The sequence below is a fragment of the Lipophrys pholis genome (genome assembly GCF_963383615.2).
Source record: "Lipophrys pholis genome assembly, chromosome: 11".
Lineage (NCBI taxonomy): Eukaryota > Metazoa > Chordata > Actinopteri > Blenniiformes > Blenniidae > Lipophrys > Lipophrys pholis.
Window position 1 is genome coordinate 29,096,071 of NC_137631.1, and position 17,801 is coordinate 29,113,871.

Consider the following 17,801-nt stretch of genomic DNA (forward strand, 5'->3'; position numbering starts at 1 on the left):
TAACATCCAGATTATAGAGCATCTTCCTCCTCTAACATCTAGATTATAGAGCATCTTCCTCCTCTAACGTCCAGATTATAGAGAATCTTCCTCCTCTAACGTCCAGATTATAGAGCATCTTCCTCCTCTAACGTCCAGATTATAGAGCATCTTCCTCCTCTAACATCTAGATTGTAGAGCATCGTCCTCCTCTAACATCTAGATTGTAGAGCAACTCCCTCCTCTAACATCTAGATTATAGAGCATCTTCCTCCTCTAACATCTAGATTATAGAGCATCTTCCTCCTCTAATGTCCAGATTATAGAGCATCTTCCTCCTCTAACATCCAGATTGTAGAGCATCTTCCTCCTCTAACATCAAGATTATAGAGCAACTTCCTCCTCTAACATCTAGATTATAGAGCAACTTCCTCCTCTAACATCTAGATTATAGAGCAACTTCCTCCCTCGGACTGATGTAACTTAATCAGTCATTAATCTGAGCCACAGCTCAGCTCATGTGTAACAGCAACACTTCAGTCATCCAGCTACGTCAGGATTATTGAGAAGAACATGACGAGGGACTTTCCAGAGGAACTAAAGACGTTACTTCATTACCCAACAAGCAGCAGAGAGAGTGAGGAGGAGGAGGAGCTAGAGGAGGAGTTCCCCCAGATCTGGAGCTGTAAACAAACAGCAGATCAAAACGGTCTGTGAGGAGCAGTGGCAGGAGGAGCAGCGGCAGGAGGAGCAAGAAGAGGAAGAGGAGGAGCAGGAGGAGGAAGTTCAGCACACAGTGAATCTTTGTGGTCTTGCAGACAAAGAGTTGCTGTCAGAGTGTCTCCGTCTGCTGCCGGCGTCAGAGGACAAGCTGCAACTGCTCTGCTGCTGAGCCTCCTCCTCAAACTCCTCCTCAACCTCCTCAACCTCTTGAACTTCCTGGACCTCCTGGACCCCCTTATCCTCCTCCCACCGGCCTCACTGCTGCTCTTTCACTGGGACTCAACATGGCGCGACGCCTCGCTGTCATCCTGGTCGTCTGCTCTGCCCTGCTTCACCTGGGTGAGTAAACTCTTCCCTATGGCTGGATGGCTGGCTGGCTGGCTGGATGGATGGCTGGCTGGCTGGATGGATGGCTGGATGGATGGCTGGCTGGATGGCTGGCTGGCTGGATGGCTGGCTGGCTGGATGGATGGATGGATGGCTGGCTGGATGGATGGATGGCTGGCTGGATGGCTGGCTGGCTGGATGGCTGGCTGGCTGGATGGATGGATGGATGGCTGGCTGGATGGATGGCTGGATGGATGAATCAGCAGTTTACATAAAAATATAAAAAGAAAACAGTTTTTAGAAGAATTCATTGATGTTGTTTACCAAAGTGTTCATAGACGATGGTTTTCAGAAACAAGAGTTTCCTACAGAATCGTTTAACATTCATGTGAAGAAAAACAAACGTACTATTTTTCTGTTTTAAAACCGTTTGTCATAATTACAAAATCTTGTTTATTCATAAAAACAGTAAAACTTTTTTTTCATCTAATTTTCTTCTCATTCATTTGGAAAATATTTACATTTTTTTCAGCTGAGTGCAATAAATACGCTTCTGTAGTTTCCAAAACCAATCGTTTCAGAAGTGTTGACAGACGATGGGAATGTCCATGGATTTCTAAAATATTAACAAGTAATGGTTTGTTTTGGTATTCAATGGTTTTCAAACGTGTTGGAGGAAACAGCGAGTCGCTGCTCTCGGATCGAGTTGTTGCTCTCATCGTAGTTTCAGTTTTTTATAATGCGGTAATCTGCTGGAAGGTGGAAGAGAGGTAGAGTGACTCATGGTCCCACCTGCTGGTACAAAGTGGTATTGCAGCAGCAGTAGATTTCTCTGTTGTCTATTATGTTCAGGTTGTTTTTGCACGTTGCCTCATGATGTGAACACGTTTCCATTTGTCCTCCAGCTTCGGGGCTTCGCTGCTATAAATGCGCCGACTACACGGGGCGCTGCCAGAACGTGCAGGAGTGCACGTACGAGGACTCGTGCATCTCGCTGAGCGAACGAGGTCAGTCCAGTCCCACGACACTCCAGCAGACATTTCAGCTTCACTGGAAAATGTCCATCGGAATCCACAGACACAAAACACTGACATCCGACTGATGTCCAAGCTAATGTCGCTATACAGATTCAATGCTAACTCATTTAGCTTCCAGGCTAACTTAAGTTCATAATGATGTGCTCTTTTTATTTATTTTTTAATCTCTGAGTTACTTTTTGTTTTTTACTTCAGTTTACGAGGTTTTTCCACCATTTGGTCCCAGATTTTCCTGCTTTTTCTTTCTTTTATTTTAATCGTCTGGATCGATGCCGGATCCTGTTTTGATTGTAACATTTGACTGTTTGTTGTTCAGGAGGAAAAACCATCCGTCAGTGCATCCGGTACACGGACTGCGATAACTCCCGCCTCAGCCAGATGTTCCCGGCCATCTCCGGCTTCACGTACCGATGCTGCAGCAGCAACCTCTGCAACTCGGGCATCGCCGTCACCGTGGCGACGCCGGCGCTGGCCCTGGGCGCCTCACTGCTGAGCGTCTGGTGGAGTCGGATCTGAACGTCTTCCCGCTCGCCACTTTTGTATTTAACACAAACTAACGTGGCTGCTGCTGTTTTCCGTCTGTTCTCAGGTCTCCTTGGTTTCTTCCTCTTTTTAACAATAAAAACTACAAACATGAACATCAGACTCCTGGTTTGTGTCCCGCGTTTCCAGAAAGTTCTTTCCAGTGACTCTGAGGACCGTTGTCATGGAAACGGGCACGAAACGCAAGGAGAGGTTTGTGTTTTCTTACGACGAGTAAGAGGAGTAAGTCTTACGTTTTTAAAAGAAATCTAAATTCATTAATTGAGCTGTAAATTAGATTAAATTGCAGAATTTAATAATGAAACCCTCTGCCAACCAAAAATCTATATTTTCCACATTTAGGTGAAAAACAATTGTTTAAAAATCTGAGAAAAAGACCATCAGTATATCGGTGAGACGCCTTTCAAAAGGTTTGACGGGATTTCCCGCTGAGACGTGAAAACTTTAAATCAAACAAGCAAAAGTTTCCTCGACACCACAAATAGTAGAAAAACAGATTTAATCAACGTCACACATTAAATAAAACAAAAAGATTATTTTCTAAACACGACACAAACTTTGTGTAGCTTGTCTAGGATACGATATGATGACATCACAAGTCATGTGACGCCTTCAGGGTCAACAGTGGAGGAGAAACAAACACTGTGTGTGTGTGTGTGTGTGTGTGTGTGTGTGTGTGTGTGTGTGTGTGTGTGTGTGTGTGTGTGTGTGTGTTTGTGTGTGTGTGTGTGTCAGTCACTCATGTCTGCGAGAGCGTCCTCCTCCACCTGTCGTCCAATCACCTCCAGCTGCACCGCCTTCTTCTGCCCTTTTAGCTCCGCCTCCTTCTCTGTGTTCCCTGATTGGGCGTACCACGGCTGGGGGGCGGAGGCATGGCAGGTCCGGCCCCCCCGGCGGAAGCCCCCCCTGCCGGCCCGCACCAGCCCCCAGCCCTGCATGTGGACCTGGTCCGGGCCATCCTCCTGCACGCCGCGGGTCTGGTCCAGCTCCTTGGCGCTCAGGCCCGGCATGCGCACCGGGACCGTGTTCCCGAACTTGGAGTAATTCACGCAGTAGCGGCCGTCCTCCTCCGTGATGACGGAGACAAAGCGCTGCCCCCACAGGATCTCCTCGGGGGTGTAGGAGGTGCGGGCCTGCATGGTGATCCCCGTCGTCTCCACCACACCTGAGCACAGACAGAGACGCCCAGGTACTCAAACCAAACGCTCCTGCAGGTTCTGACCTTTGACCCTCTTATGTTCATCTGTTAGTGTCAAGATTGTCACTTTCAGAGTTTGTTTTCCTCACTTCTTTATATATCTGAGCTCTTTGAAAGTATTTCACAAGTGTTGGAGTCAAAGTGTTTTCATAGAACTATTCAGCTTGTACACAACGAAATGTGATGGAAGGAGGAAAAGAAACTGTTGATCAGGGAACAGATGAAACAGGAAGTGAGTGAGAACAGGTAAACAGGACGAGATTAATCGAGGTATCAATAAAGTCAACAGGAAGTAGATACACAGAAAATGACGGTCAAAGGGGAGTGGAGGTCAACGGGCTTGAGGGAAACAGGAATTCGGTGGGCGTGGCGTCTGACCTTCCAAGATGACGATGATCTCGATGTCCTCGGAGGCGAGCGACTGTGCGGAGAGCTCGTAGAGAGGACTTCCTCTCTCCATGGTGTGGCTGATGATCAGAGGAGACACCAGGAAGATGCCGTTGCTCCTCAGAGGGTTCTCCACCTGGATGTCCAACTGACACACCGGGATCACCTCGCCCTCCGCCGTCACCATCCTCCGGATCACCTGGCAGGTAAACCAAACCCCGGGGGGGGGGGGGGTTTGAGTGACCAGCTTCAGTCTACCTGGTCAGTCTGTACAACGGACCAGATTTCTCACTAACCAGAGAACCACTGAAGATTTCTAGTAACAGGTTTCATCTCGATGTCCGACCTGGTCTGACTCCTTCACTAAGCTGCTTCCTTCAAATGAGACAGTCCCAGTCCAACTAACTAGGCCCAGTCTCGCTAACTAGGCCCAGTTTCACTAACCCGCCATTGTCTAACTAACTAGACCCAGTCTAACTACCGGTGCTCCTGCAGAGCCTCGGGTTCCTGTTCCGGGTTCTGACCTGCAGCTGGATGGTGGCGGAGATGATCATACTCTTCCTCAGGTCTCCGACCCGGAACATGAAGGTGGGCCGCCCGTTGCGCGGCGCGATGACGGCGTTCTTGGAGAAGATGAGGGTCTCGGCCCGCCGGTTGGCCTGAGCAGTCTTCATGAAGACGCAGCCCAGCAGCACGGCGTTGATGATCAGGCCCAGGATGTTCTGGATGATCAGCACCGTGATGGCCAGCGGACACTCCTCCGTCACCATCCGGCCGCCGAACCCGATGGTCACCTGGAGACCGAGGTCAAAGGTCACACTCAGCAGATGGTGTCGTTTCTCTGTGGGGGTGGGGGCGCAGCTCGCCAGGAGCCTCAGACTCACCTGCACCTCGATGGAGAAGAGGAAGGCGGAGGTGAAGGAGTGGATGGCGGTGACGCAGGGCACGGGGCCCGGCTCGCCGTCGGGGTCGCGGGTCTCCAGGTCTCCGTGGGCGAAGGCCAGCAGCCACCACATCATGGCGAAGAGCATCCAGGAGCAGAGGAAGGCCGAGGTGAAGATAAGCAGGGAGTGCTGCCACTTCAGGTCCACCATGGTGGTGAAGACGTCCTGCAGGAAGCGGCCCTGCAACAACAGAACCCGTCAGAACGGTGTTCCTCAGGGCTCAGGGCTCGGGCCGCTGCGGTTCAGGAAACATGGCGAGGAACAGGAAGTGAACCCTCAGACTTCAGGTGGGGGCGCCGCCATGCCGGCCCTACCTGCTCCCGGATGTTCTTGTGGGCCACGTTGCAGGACCCGGTCTTGGTGATGAAGCGGGCTCTCTGACACCTGCTGCGACTCCGGTTCGGCTGGTTCTGGTCCTCGGCCAGCCGGGTCAGGAGGAAGCCGTCCGGCAGCAGGCCCTTCCTGGCCAGCATGATGCTGCGCACACACACACACACACACACTCACACAGCGTTCACCTCAGAACAACCAGGAAGCCTCTGATTGGACGGTTTGTCTTGGTCCTCATGTTAGCAGATAAACGACCTTTGACCCTGGAAACAGACGGAGTGGTTTAACGGCGTCTCGTTGGTTCTGTGCGGCTCGTCTTGCTCACAAGGCCTGAGATCCATAAACTCACGTCACAACTGGAGGAAATCCAAACTCTGGATTTCAACAGTCTCACATGTATTAACGCTTCAGCCGCTGCGTGTCCGCCATCTCTGTCAGCCAATCAGAAACCAGCTCGCACATAAAAACACAAACATCCACATTCAGATTAAATCCTTATTTATATATTTCTGATATTCTTGTCACCTGGAGAAAACATCCAGATGAATAATCCAGCCACATGATCTATAACCTCGTCTTTTCCACAGGAATGACCTTCTAATCTACATGCAGGATGTGTTAGTTCATATTTACCAACAGATCAGATGAAATATCGCGGGATTGAAGCAGGATTGGAATTATAATCTAATGAAGACGTGATGACGACGCTCACCGAAAAAAACCAACAAACCCGTGATTTTATTTCTATAAAAACGGTTTTTATTCCTCACCGACGGATCTCAGCCGTTTGACATGCACGCGCGTCTGAGTCCCCGACAACAACGGAGCATCGGTGCGTGACACGCACACGGCGCGCGCTCCCTCCTCCCGGTGCGGGTACCTGTGCGGTCTCCGGTGAGCGTTACCGAGCGGTCGGTTTATGTGGACGTGAGCGGCTGCACGGACTCCATCGATCCGCTGATCGGCCGATGGGTCACCCGCTCCGGTTGCCCCAGGTTACCGCACTTCCGGTCCGCTCCTACACAATAAAACCTCACCGGTATTCCTCATCCAATTTCAAACATAAAGATGCGAGTTTTATTTTTGTTTGTTTGTTTGTTTTAATTCATGGCAAAACTTGTGAGAAAGTCAAAAAAAAAGTTGAAGTGAAATTATTGTTTTCATTATCACAATGTCCATCCATCATTCATCCATCCATCCATCCATCCATCCATCCATCCATCCATCCATCCATCCATCCATCCATCCATTCATCCATCATCCATCCATCAACTCGATTGCAGGGTTGGACATTGAAAAGTTAAACTGTAAAGATTAATTTCACCCCAAAGCCTGAAACCAACAACTTCCTGTGAGTGTGAGTGTGATTATGAGTGACTGTGAGCATGAGTGTGATTGTGATTGAGTGTGAGTGTGAGTGACTGTGAGCATGAGTGTGATTGTGATTGAGTGTGAGTGTGAGTGACTGTGAGCATGAGTGTGATTGTGATTGAGTGTGAGTGTGAGTGTGAGTGACTGTGAGCATGAGTGTGAGTGTGAGTGTGAGTGTGATTGAGTGTGATTGTGATTGAGTGTGAGTGTGAGTGTGAGTGACTGTGAGCATGAGTGTGATTGTGATTGAGTGTGAGTGTGAGTGTGAGTGTGAGTGTGAGTGACTGTGAGCATGAGTGTGAGTGTGAGTGTGATTGAGTGTGAGTGTGATTGAGTGTGAGTGTGAGTGTGAGTGTGAGTGTGAGTGTGAGTGACTGTGAGCATGAGTGTGATTGTGATTGAGTGTGAGTGTGAGTGTGAGTGACTGTGAGCATGAGTGTGAGTGTGAGTGTGAGTGTGATTGAGTGTGAGTGTGAGTGTGAGTGTGAGTGTGAGTGACTGTGAGCATGAGTGTGAGTGTGATTGAGTGTGAGTGTGATTGAGTGTGAGTGTGAGTGTGAGTGTGATTGAGTGTGAGTGTGATTGAGTGTGAGTGTGAGTGTGAGTGTGAGTGTGAGTGTGAGTGTGAGTGTGAGTGACTGTGAGCATGAGTGTGAGTGTGAGTGTGATTGAGTGTGAGTGTGATTGAGTGTGAGTGTGAGTGTGAGCAACATCCTGCAACCCTGAACCGGACGAAGCGACTCACTTTCAAAGTTTTATTTATTGAGTACATAACAAACAATCTAATGAGAAATAAAATCAAACCAACATCGTGAAAGGAAACTTCCTGTGTCGTTATGTGAATGTTTTGACCTTGATGATGCTGAGGATGCTGGTGCAGCCTGCAGAGACTCACAGCTGCCTGCAGGGGGCACACACACACACACACACACACACACACACACACACACACACACACACACACACACACACACACACACACACACACACACACACACACACACACACACACGTCTTAACTGTAACTAGATGATGAGGGGACATTGCATTGAAACATATTTTATTGCTGTATTTCGGGTGATTTTGTTGCTCAGACATGATCTATAAAGATAGCACAATAATCCAATCACAACAGAGTTCATTAGAATAAATTCTGTTTCCATCGACGATGCATTTATTTTCTGCAAACCGAAAAACACAGAATCGTTGCTAATGGCTAATCATAGCAATTAATTCAGAATTAATCATTAAAAGGTTATTAAGGAATTGACAGGTTGCTCTGAAGTTTATAGACAGCGCCACCTACCTTTCAAAAGTACACACAATAGTCTAAGAATGTGATTGACTGTTTTAATGGAAGATAAAGGATGATTTAAACATCCTGTTTTAAGTGACGATTTCCCTCAAACTATAACTACAATATAAAAGTCACTTCACTAAGTACTTGTACTTGTACTATTGACACTGGTCTACGTATATTTATCTTTTATCTTTCGTGTGTCCTAATTTTCTTTATTATTATTATTATTGTTAATATTATTATTATTATTATTGTTGTAGTATAGTGTGCTATTTTCTTTACTTTATTTAAAATTTTCTTTAGTTTTTTTATTCTTTTATTCTATAAAACCTGTAGTTTCGGTGCGGAACATGTACTCAATGTTATATTTACTGTGTATGATTGTTGTGTGAGATAAATGAAGGACTTGAGGAACTAAACAACAAAAACACAACAAAACACAATCACGAACACTACAAGACTAATATCAGCCACGTCGACTCAAACTCCCATGATGCATTGCAGCACAGCAGTCCAGTCATCGCAGTTTTTAAAAGTCGAAGTTCTGCTGGTGAAAACTGCAAATATGATGGAAAAATTAAAAGCGAAGTAGAATTGGTCTTTTCAGTTTGTATGAACCGCCCCGCCCAGCGCGGCCGCTGGTCACGTGGTTACTGGCAGGCCCGGTGCGGTTATCGAGCGCACCCTCCGGTGGCGCGGCAAACAGGATGCGGACTCGCTCCGGTACCGGTACCCGCTCCAGTCTCACGCTCCCCGCCTCCGCCCCGACGACATGAAGCCCCGCCGGGCCGCGGCCGCGGCTCTCGGTCCGAGCTAACGGCCGGCGGGGAGCCCCCCGGTCCCGGTGTGTGTCCCGGGGCTAGCCGCCTGAGCTAACGGGCGTCCTGCTCGCTGTGACCCGGCAGAGGGAGGCGGCCCCGGGCGAGGCGGCTCACCGCCACCCGGTCTCTCTCCCTGCTGCTCCCGATGAGCGGCGGAGCGGAGCCCCGGGCGGAGCGCAGCCGGTGAACCCGCAGACAGTGTGCTAGCGACGGGCCTGAGCAGCAGCTTCTCCGCCCCTGTGCACCGTGCGACTCCCCTGATCCTCCCCGGTTCTCCCTCTGATCCTCCCCTGATCCTCCCCGGTTCTCCCTCTGATCCTCCTCCGGTCCGCCATGGAACCAGCGGGGAACCCACTGGCACAGTTCCCCGAGAACTCCTACAAAAGTGAGTAACTATTAGTTACTGTCAATTCCTCTGTATGCGTTACTCTCTCAGTAACTGTATTGGTAAACTTTGTTGGTATCTACCTGTCTGACCCTCTGACCCCTGACCCCCTGACCCTCTGACCCCTGACCCTCTGACCTCTGACCCCTGCAGTGACTGAGGAGGACGTGAAGCGTCTGATTGAGTTCAGAGCCTCTAATGAAGCTTTGTTCACCGGGAAGAGGAACTCGGCCAAGATCGCCTGGAGGTGAGTGAGGACCTCTGTTGGAACCCGGCAACGGAACCAGCAACAAAACCCGGCAACGGAAGCTAAAACGTTAAAGGAAGGGTTCTGCTGGTTCTATCAGTTCTGATGTTGGGTCTGTGTGTCTCCGGCAGCACCATCCTGAAGGGACTCGGCCTGGAGGGGAAACTGAGCCCAGATCAGATCGCCAAGAAGTGGGACAACCTGCGGTCCAAGTACAAGGTTCTGTATTCTTTATATGTAATCTGGTGTTAGAGGAGGAAGATGCTCTATAATCTGGATTATCCACACTAACTCCTCCATGCTGTCCCTCCAGGACCTGAAGCAGCCCTACCAGGGTCAGGACCACCTGGGGGCGGCGGTGGAGTCGTGGCCTTGGTTCCACATCATGGACGAGGCCATGCAGGGCCGCCTCTACAACAGCAACATGGTGTTGAGCCCCGAGGTCGCCCCCGGCAACGCCGGTCACCTCGTCAACGCCGGTCACCATGGCAATGACCCGGAAAACCACAGCCAGGAGAACACCGACATCCTGGAGTTCCTCATCAAGACGGAGATGGAGGACACGGCGGCGGCCGAGACGGCTGCGGACGGAGGGGCGGGGCTCACGGAGATCCCGCCCACCGAGGGAATCCCCATGGGCTGGAGGAGGATGAGCGAGTGCTCCTACAAGAGTAGGTGGTGGAGGTGGTGGAGGTGGTGATGGTGGTAGGGGGTCTGACCTGAAAGGTCCAGCTGACTGAAGACGTTCTGATGGTTCCTCCACAGTGACCGAGCCAGAGACGGAGAGGATGATCAAACTCCGAGCCGCCAATGAGGCGCTCTTCACCGGGAGGAAGAACTCCGCCAAGCCAGCCTGGAGGTGAGAAACATCTGGAAGCTCGCTGCTGCCACCTAGAGGAGGAGCTGCAACACTTTAACGTCATCTTTAACGTCTGCAGAGCCATTCTGTACGAACTGGGTCTTCAGGGGAAACTGACCACTGACCAGCTCGCCAAGAAGTGGGACAACATGAAGAGGAGGTACAAGGTAGGAGAACTACCACAACCAACTACCACAGAAGCATCTGGTATGAACTCCTCGCTGCTCTTCCTGCAGGAGCTGAAGTTCCCGGCCCGCGGTGTGGAGACCAACCCCGCCTCCTGGCCGTGGTTCTACCGCATGAACGACGCCATGGAGGGACGCTTTGCCGGCGCGGCGCCCGTCCTCACGCCCATCGTGGAGGACGAGGACGAGGACTGCGAGCCGCTGTCACCGGCGCCCAGGAAGCGAGCGCGGCGCAGCCGGGGCGGGATGGCCGAGTTCCTGACGGAGTCAGAGATGGACCTGCTGGTGGACGGCGAGGAGAAGAACGGGGCGGCAGCGCTGGGAGAGCTGCAGCGCATGGCCGACTTCACCTACAAACGTACGTACGATTCATGTCGGGACTCAAACCAGCAGAGACGGAAAATCATCTGTGCTATTAGAACCATTGTCTGTGAACGCTCCTTAGAACCACCGTCTGTGAACGCTCCTTAGAACCACCGTCTGTAAACGCTCCTTAGAACCACCGTCTGTAAACGCTCCTTAGAACCACCGTCTGTAAACAGTCCTTAGAACCACCGTCTGTAAACAGTCCTTAGAACCACCGTCTGTAAACAGTCCTTAGTACCATGGAAAATGATCTGTGCTAATGATGGAGATCCGTGTTTTACTTGGTGGTTCCTGAACATCAGATTCCCCGTTGGCGTGTCTGTTTGGTACCTATCTGAGAAAAACTACATTGTGTGTGTGTGTGTGTGTGTGTGTGTGTGTGTGTGTGTGTGTGTGTGTGTGTGTGTGTGTGTGTGTGTGTGTGTGTGTGTGTGTGTGTGTGTGTGTGTGTGTGTGTGTGTGTGTGTGTGTGTGTGTGTGTGTGTGTGTGTGTGTGTGTGTGTGTGTGTGTGTGTGTGTGTGTGTGTTGCAGTGACGGAGGACGACACCAGGAGGCTGATCGAGCTCCGAGCCTCCAACGAGTCTCTGTTCACTGGGAGGAGGAACACGGCCAAACCGGCCTGGAGGTGGAGACGCGCTCACACACGCTAGAACCTGAGAACACTTGAGTTCAATACTCTACACACCTACTGTGTGTGTGTGTGTGTGTGTGTGTGTGTGTGCAGAGGCATCGTGAAGGAGCTGGGGCTGACGGGGAAGATCACGCCAGACCAGGTGGCCAAGAAGTGGGACAACCTGAAGACCAAGTTCAAGGTGACCGACCTCCGCTGGGACGTTTTGGGGTCCGTTTCCACGACAACGGTGCTCGGAGCCACTGAAAACACTCCGTCTCCGTGGAAACGAGGCAAAACGCAACTTTCCTGAAACGCTGCTGCTCGATCGCGCTCGGTTTGGTTGAAACAAACGTTTTCAATGTTTCTCTCATGAACGGACATCGTTTTCAAAAACCTTTACCAAAACAAAAACGCTAAAATAATGTTTTCACTTTAAACGTTGACACGTAAACGGGCGTGAGACGTAACGATGCAGCGTGAGGCAGAAGTTCCCCCGACCGACGTTGCGTAGCATTTCAGCTGTTTCCTGTTTATGTGGCGATGATGCAGTTCTGGAGTTCTGCCTGCAGGGGGAGATGAACTGTGTGTGTGTGTGTGTGTGTGTGTGTGTGTGTGTGTGTGTGTGTGTGTGTGTGTGTGTGTGTGTGTGTGTGTGTGTGTGTGTGTGTGTGTGTGTGTGTGTGTGTGTGTGTGTGTGTGTGTGTGTGTGTGTGTGTGTGTGTGTGTGTGTGTGTGTGTGTGTGTGTGTGTGTGTGTGTGTGTGTGTGTGTGTGTGTGTGTCGCACAGGACCTGAAGTTCCCCCCACGGGGGATGGAGGCTCAGACCTGCCCCGCCTCCTGGCCCTGGTTCCAGCTGATGGGCGACGCCCTGGAGGGGCGTCTGGCGGGAAAAGCCCCCCGGGTGACGCCGGTGTGGAGCAGCGAGGAGGACGGCGTGTTCGGCACGTCGCCGCCCGCCGACAGAGACTGTCTGATGGCCGAGCGGAGCAGCGTGTCCGAGCTGGAGAGCGTGGCGGGCGGAGACAACGGTGAGAGCGACGGCGCCGTCACCTACATCGACGCCAGTGGCGAGGAGTGCTCCACGCCATCCGACCTCAGCTACAAGAGTAAGACGCCACCGAGTAAGACCGACGGCCAGAATTTAATGGAAGTCATTTGTTGGTTTTATAGAAAAGTCTGATTATTATTGCACTTTTTTTTATTAGAACCATCGTCTGTGAACGCTCCTTAGAACCACCGTCTGTGAACGCTCCTTAGAACCGCCGTCTGTGAACGCTCCTTAGAACCACCGTCTGTGAACGCTCCTTAGAACCGCCGTCTGTGAACGCTCCTTAGAACCATCGTCTGTGAATGCTCCTTAGAACCACCGTCTGTGAATGCTCCTTAGAACCACCGTCTGTGAACGCTGCTTAGATTATAACAGCCTTGATTTTTGCGTCGTCGTTCTTTTCTTCCTGGACTTTTCTCGGTGTCTTTCTAGACTCTCGCTGTAGTTTGTTTTTGTTTGTTTGTTTGTTTGTTGTGACAGCGTGTGTGTCTGTGTGCTCGCCGTTCTGCCGCAGTGACCGATCAGGACACTCGGATGATGATCAAGCTCCGAGCCGCAAACGAGCCGCTCTTCACCGGGAGGAGGAACGCTGCCAAGGCAGCCTGGAGGTGAGTGTGGCCGAGCGCTGGCGAGCCCTGCGGCCTGCGGGGGGCGCCGTGGCGTTAACGCTGAGTGTGCTGACTCCTCAGGGCCATCCTGAAGGAGCTGGGCCTGCAGGGGAAGATCTCCACCTACCAGATGGCCAAGAAGTGGGACAACCTGAAGAGGAGATACAAGGTAGACGGAGTCCCTTTAGTTTCTCTCAGGATGTGAGTGCACCTGGCTCTTAAAGGGACAGGCACCCGGCCTTCTGATAGGCTGGTTTAGTGTTGTATCCAAAGCATGAATGATTATCGAATCTTCTTTGACCAGTCGCTGCAAATTGGCATGAAATGTTCAGGGATGATTTGTCTTTATCCAGGGATGGTCCCAGTAAATATTGAGAGCGATTGGGTCAAAGGTCACGAAAAGGTCAAGAAAGTATTTTCGTCATAACGTTGTCAGTTTTAAGCCGATCTACGTCAAAAATGTTCAGTTTTCAATCAATGATATGTCACATGATGCAGTGATGTCATTACCCTGTTTAGCAGTTGGGGGTCAAAGGTCAAGGGAGGGTCATACGAAAGTAGTAAAATGTGCGTACATCAGTGTCAAACAGTGAAAACATGAAGCAACTCAAATGATGGAAGGAGTGGTGGATCAAATAACCTTGTAATCCATTGGTTTCCATGGTGACAAATGTGGCTCGGTAGGTCTGCGCTCTACCGAGTGTAGCTCTAGTTTCAAATGTTTTGGTCATCTATATACAGTACAGACCAAAAGTTTGGACACACCTTCTCATTCAAAGAGTTTTCTTTATTTTCATGACTATGAAAATTGTAGATTCACACTGAAGGCATCAAAACTATGAACTAACACATGTGGAATTATATACTGAACAAAAAAGTGTGAAACAACTGAAACAACGCCTTATATTCTAGGTTCTTCAAAGTAGCCACCTTTTGCTCTGATTACTGCTCTGGACACACTCTGGATTCTCTTGATGAGCTTCAAGAGGTAGTCACCTGAAATGGTCTTCCAACAGTCTCGAAGGAGTTCCCAGAGATGCTTAGCACTTGTTGGCCCTTTTGTCTTCACTCTGCGGTCCAGCTCACCCCAAACCATCTCCATTGGGTTCAGGTCCGGTGACTGTGGAGGCCAGGTCATCTGGCGCAGCACCCCATCACTCTCCTTCTTGGTCAAATAGCCCTTCCACAGCCTGGAGGGGTGTTTGGGGTCATTGTCCTGTTGAAAAATAAATGATGGTCCAACTAAACGCAAAGCGGATGGAATAGCATGCCGCTGCAAGATGCTGTGGTCGCCATGCTGGTTCAGCCATGCTGGTTCAGCCATGCTGGTTCAGTATGCCTTCAATTTAGAATAAATCCCCAACAGTATCACCAGCAAAGCCCCCCCACACCATCACACCTCCTCCTCCATGCTTCACGGTGGGAACCAGGCATGTAGAGTCCATCCGGTCACCTGTTCTGCGTCGCACAAAGACACGGTGGTTGGAACCAAAGATCTCAGATTTGGACTCATCAGACCAAAGCCCAGATTTCCACTGGTCTAATGTCCATTCCTTGTGTTCTTTAGCCCAAACAAGTGTCTTCTGCTTGTTGCCTGTCCTTAGCAGTGGTTTCCTAGCAGCTCTTCTACCATGAAGGCCTGATTCACACAGTTAACAGTTAGTAGCCAGTTGAACAGTTGTTCTAGAGATATGTCTGAACTAGAACTCTGTGTGGCATTGACCTGCTCTCTAATCTGAGCTGCTGTTAACCTGCCATTTCTGAGGCTGGTGACTCGGATGAACTTATCCTCCGCAGCAGAGGTGACTCTTGGTCTTCCTTTCCTGGGGCGGTCCTCATGTGAGCCAGTTTCTTTGAAGTGCTTGATGGTTTTTGCGACTGCACTTGGGGACACTTTCAAGGTTTTCCCAATTTTTCGGACTGACTGACCTTCATTTCTTAAAGTAATGATGGCCACTCGTTTTTCTTTACTTAGCTGCTTTTTTCTTGCCATAATACCAATTCTAACAGTCTATTCAGTAGGACTATCAGCTGTGTATCCACCTGACTTCTGCACAACACAACTGATGGTCCATACCCCATTTATAAGGCAAGAAACCCCACTTATTAAACCTGACAGGGCACACCTGGGGAGTGAAAACCCTTTCAGGTGACTACCTCTTGAAGCTCATCAAGAGAATCCAGAGTGTGTCCAGAGCAGTAATCAGAGCAAAAGGTGGCTACTTTGAAGAACCTAGAATATAAGGCGTGTTTTCACTTGTTTTACACTTTTTTGTTAAGTACATATTTCCACATGTGTTAATTCATAGTTTTGATGCCTTCAGTGTGAATCTACGATGTCAATAGTCATGAAAATAAAGAAAACTCTTTGAATGAGAAGGTGTGTCCAAACTTTTGGTCTGTACTGTACTTTTTTTTATATATATCTTTTTTCCCTCACTAACAATATTTGAACAGGAAACATTGTTTCCCAACATGAGTCTTGTAAAAGGGGCGTTGTCTTATATTCAAGGTAATACGGTAAATTCCTCAGTCTTTCAGTCGGCGTGCGTTCCTTGTGTATTGTTAACACGTCCAGTAGAGGGCAGCGCGCTCTGTTGGTTTCACGTCTTTTCTGATCCAAGAAAGCAGCTCAAGAACGTTTTCCTGTCACGACTCGTCAATAAAACCTCTGAGGAGAATCTGTTGCCTCGTCTTGTTAGTGAAGACGTTTGTCTCGTCCTCCTCCTCAGGATCTGAAGTATCCTCCCGTTGGGATGGAGAGTGTTGCTGACGGCGCCTCCTCCTGGCCGTGGTTTCACCTGATGAATGAAGCGATGGAGGGTCGCCTGGCGAGCAGCGCCCCCCTCCTCACCCCCGTCACCCAGGACGACGACCACCTCCCTGACCGCCCCCCAAAGCACCGGCCCCGCCCCGCGCCTCCCCCTCCGCCCCCGTCGGACTACGACCAGGAGGGATTTGGCGGCGACGCGGCGCCGAGCCGGCGCGACTCAGAGGCGTGCGACGGGCCGCTGGGAGGCCTGGAGCGGGAGTGGGAGCTGGTGGAGCGGGAGCGGGCGGCGGTGGAGCGGGAGCGGGCGGCGGTGCAGGCTGAGAGGCTGTGGCTGGAGCGGGAGCGGGCGGCGGTGGAGCGCGACCGCGCCCTGGTGGAGCAGGAGAGGGCGTCGCTGGCCCGGGAGCGCGAGGTTCTGGACCAGAGGGCGCTGATGCTGAACTCTGTCGGACACTCCGGACACCTCAACGCCCTCATGTAGGGCGTCGCGGGACGTGGACCATCCTCGTACGGGGACACACTGGAGCCGCTCCTGGACTGGACACCAGGGGGCGACGTGGGGCGTCTCCTCAAGACTCAAACTGTTCCTCAGGGTCGTTTCCACAATACGAACGTTTTAATTCGTGTGACGTCTGCGGCGGCAGGAAGTCGTCTGACTCCAGACAGGAAGTGGCCGGAGGTGAGCTCCTCACACTGAACCAGGTTAACCAGCAGCAGTCTGAACTCCACACACACATCCTGGATGGCTGCTCGGTTTCACCTCCAGGTGGCGCAACTGTGCTTTTCTCGGGTTTGAAATAGGATCCACGTCCCAGGTCTTCTTTTTAATAAAAACCCCGGTCGGACGGTCGTTTGTTCGACACCTTCAGGAAATGAAATGTTCCAGATCCCAGTGATCCGTCTAATTATGTTTGTTCTACCTGCAGTGAAACATCGTGAACAAACGATCAACCAACGGAGTTTATCACAAATCAAAACGCATGAAAATATTCTGTAGAGAGACACGTAACCCAAGTTCACCTGAGAGTCGCTGCTGTGAAGGCGCCACCCGGAGGTGAAACAAAGAAAATTTAAAAAAGGAAGCCAGTTCATACTCAGCATCAGTATTTCTTATCAAGGTTTTGAAATACGCAGTGAGACTCCAGATTATATTTCGTTTTACCGGCCGAAACGAGTCCGAGGCGCAGACGATGTTGGCACGGCCGAAATGTTATGTTGCTTTTTTCAAGGTTGAAGATGTACAGAATAGAGCTGATGTGATGTTTTTCAACTTCATTCTTAAATTTGAAAATAAAAAAAAAAACTTATTGTCCTTTTGTGGTTTCATGATATGAAGGCGAAAGACCTGACAGGCAACGCTCAGGGCAAAAAGCTCCCATCACTTATTTACCTTCCTGCAGGTTTGAGCTGAACATAATTTACCATGGACACATTCAGTGGGTTAGAGGAGGAAGATGCTCTATAACCTGAAAATATAAGATCTGTAAACTGATTATGATCTTAGTCCAGGCAGAGTTTGTCTAAATTACATTTGACAAAAAAAAGCTATTGATCATTTTATTTTGTTGAATTAGAAATCAAACATGTTACATTCAGACATCTCAAGTGTATATTTAATAATAACAGAAGTTTTTAGAGTAAAGTCGGCTTCCACCGGACGAACAAGCTGATTCTGGTTCAACTGACGGCGGCGGAGAGTCGGAGCAACAGGAAGTAAAGAGTCGGAGCAACAGGAAGTAAAGAGTGGCAGCTACAG

The 17,801-nt window shown here is 50.2% G+C and overlaps 3 protein-coding genes across 12 annotated transcripts; 2 read left to right on the top strand and 1 right to left on the bottom strand.

Moving 5' to 3' along the window:
* The first annotated feature begins 685 nt into the window (after nucleotides 1–685).
* On the top strand, nucleotides 686–2,698 carry LOC308116450 (CD59 glycoprotein-like). The gene is made up of 3 exons (XM_080474648.1): nucleotides 686–1,041; nucleotides 1,935–2,036; nucleotides 2,383–2,698. Exons 1-3 carry the CDS (start codon nucleotides 987–989, stop codon nucleotides 2,580–2,582), a joined length of 357 nt encoding a protein of 118 aa, XP_080330774.1. The 5' UTR covers nucleotides 686–986; the 3' UTR covers nucleotides 2,583–2,698.
* A 378-nt stretch (nucleotides 2,699–3,076) lies between these two features.
* On the bottom strand, nucleotides 3,077–6,492 carry kcnj11l (potassium inwardly rectifying channel subfamily J member 11, like). 6 transcript variants are annotated; one of them, XM_080475727.1, is made up of 7 exons: nucleotides 6,349–6,482; nucleotides 5,818–5,921; nucleotides 5,453–5,731; nucleotides 5,079–5,318; nucleotides 4,719–4,988; nucleotides 4,186–4,393; nucleotides 3,093–3,774 (listed from the first exon to the last, which is right to left on the bottom strand). In XM_080475727.1, the coding sequence occupies exons 3-7, from the start codon at nucleotides 5,609–5,611 to the stop codon at nucleotides 3,341–3,343; spliced, it is 1,311 nt and encodes a 436-aa protein (XP_080331853.1). In that variant the 5' UTR covers nucleotides 5,612–5,731; nucleotides 5,818–5,921; nucleotides 6,349–6,482; the 3' UTR covers nucleotides 3,093–3,340. The 6 variants fall into 6 exon arrangements, with proteins under 6 accessions (XP_080331855.1, XP_080331853.1, XP_080331850.1 ...); XM_080475724.1 differs by having other exon boundaries at nucleotides 6,239–6,482; XM_080475725.1 differs by having other exon boundaries at nucleotides 5,818–5,899; nucleotides 5,994–6,474.
* A 2,280-nt stretch (nucleotides 6,493–8,772) lies between these two features.
* On the top strand, nucleotides 8,773–17,332 carry LOC308117173 (uncharacterized protein). Of its 5 annotated transcripts, none has more exons than XM_080475873.1 (13): nucleotides 8,773–9,345; nucleotides 9,499–9,592; nucleotides 9,724–9,811; nucleotides 9,906–10,263; nucleotides 10,358–10,451; nucleotides 10,531–10,618; nucleotides 10,688–10,994; nucleotides 11,535–11,628; nucleotides 11,728–11,815; nucleotides 12,404–12,737; nucleotides 13,179–13,272; nucleotides 13,354–13,441; nucleotides 16,005–17,332. In XM_080475873.1, the coding sequence occupies exons 1-13, from the start codon at nucleotides 9,294–9,296 to the stop codon at nucleotides 16,524–16,526; spliced, it is 2,301 nt and encodes a 766-aa protein (XP_080331999.1). In that variant the 5' UTR covers nucleotides 8,773–9,293; the 3' UTR covers nucleotides 16,527–17,332. The 5 variants fall into 5 exon arrangements, with proteins under 5 accessions (XP_080331999.1, XP_080332001.1, XP_080332003.1 ...); XM_080475875.1 differs by having other exon boundaries at nucleotides 8,798–9,345; nucleotides 12,404–12,722; XM_080475877.1 differs by having other exon boundaries at nucleotides 9,149–9,345; nucleotides 13,145–13,272.
* Nucleotides 17,333–17,801: the final 469 nt, after the last annotated feature.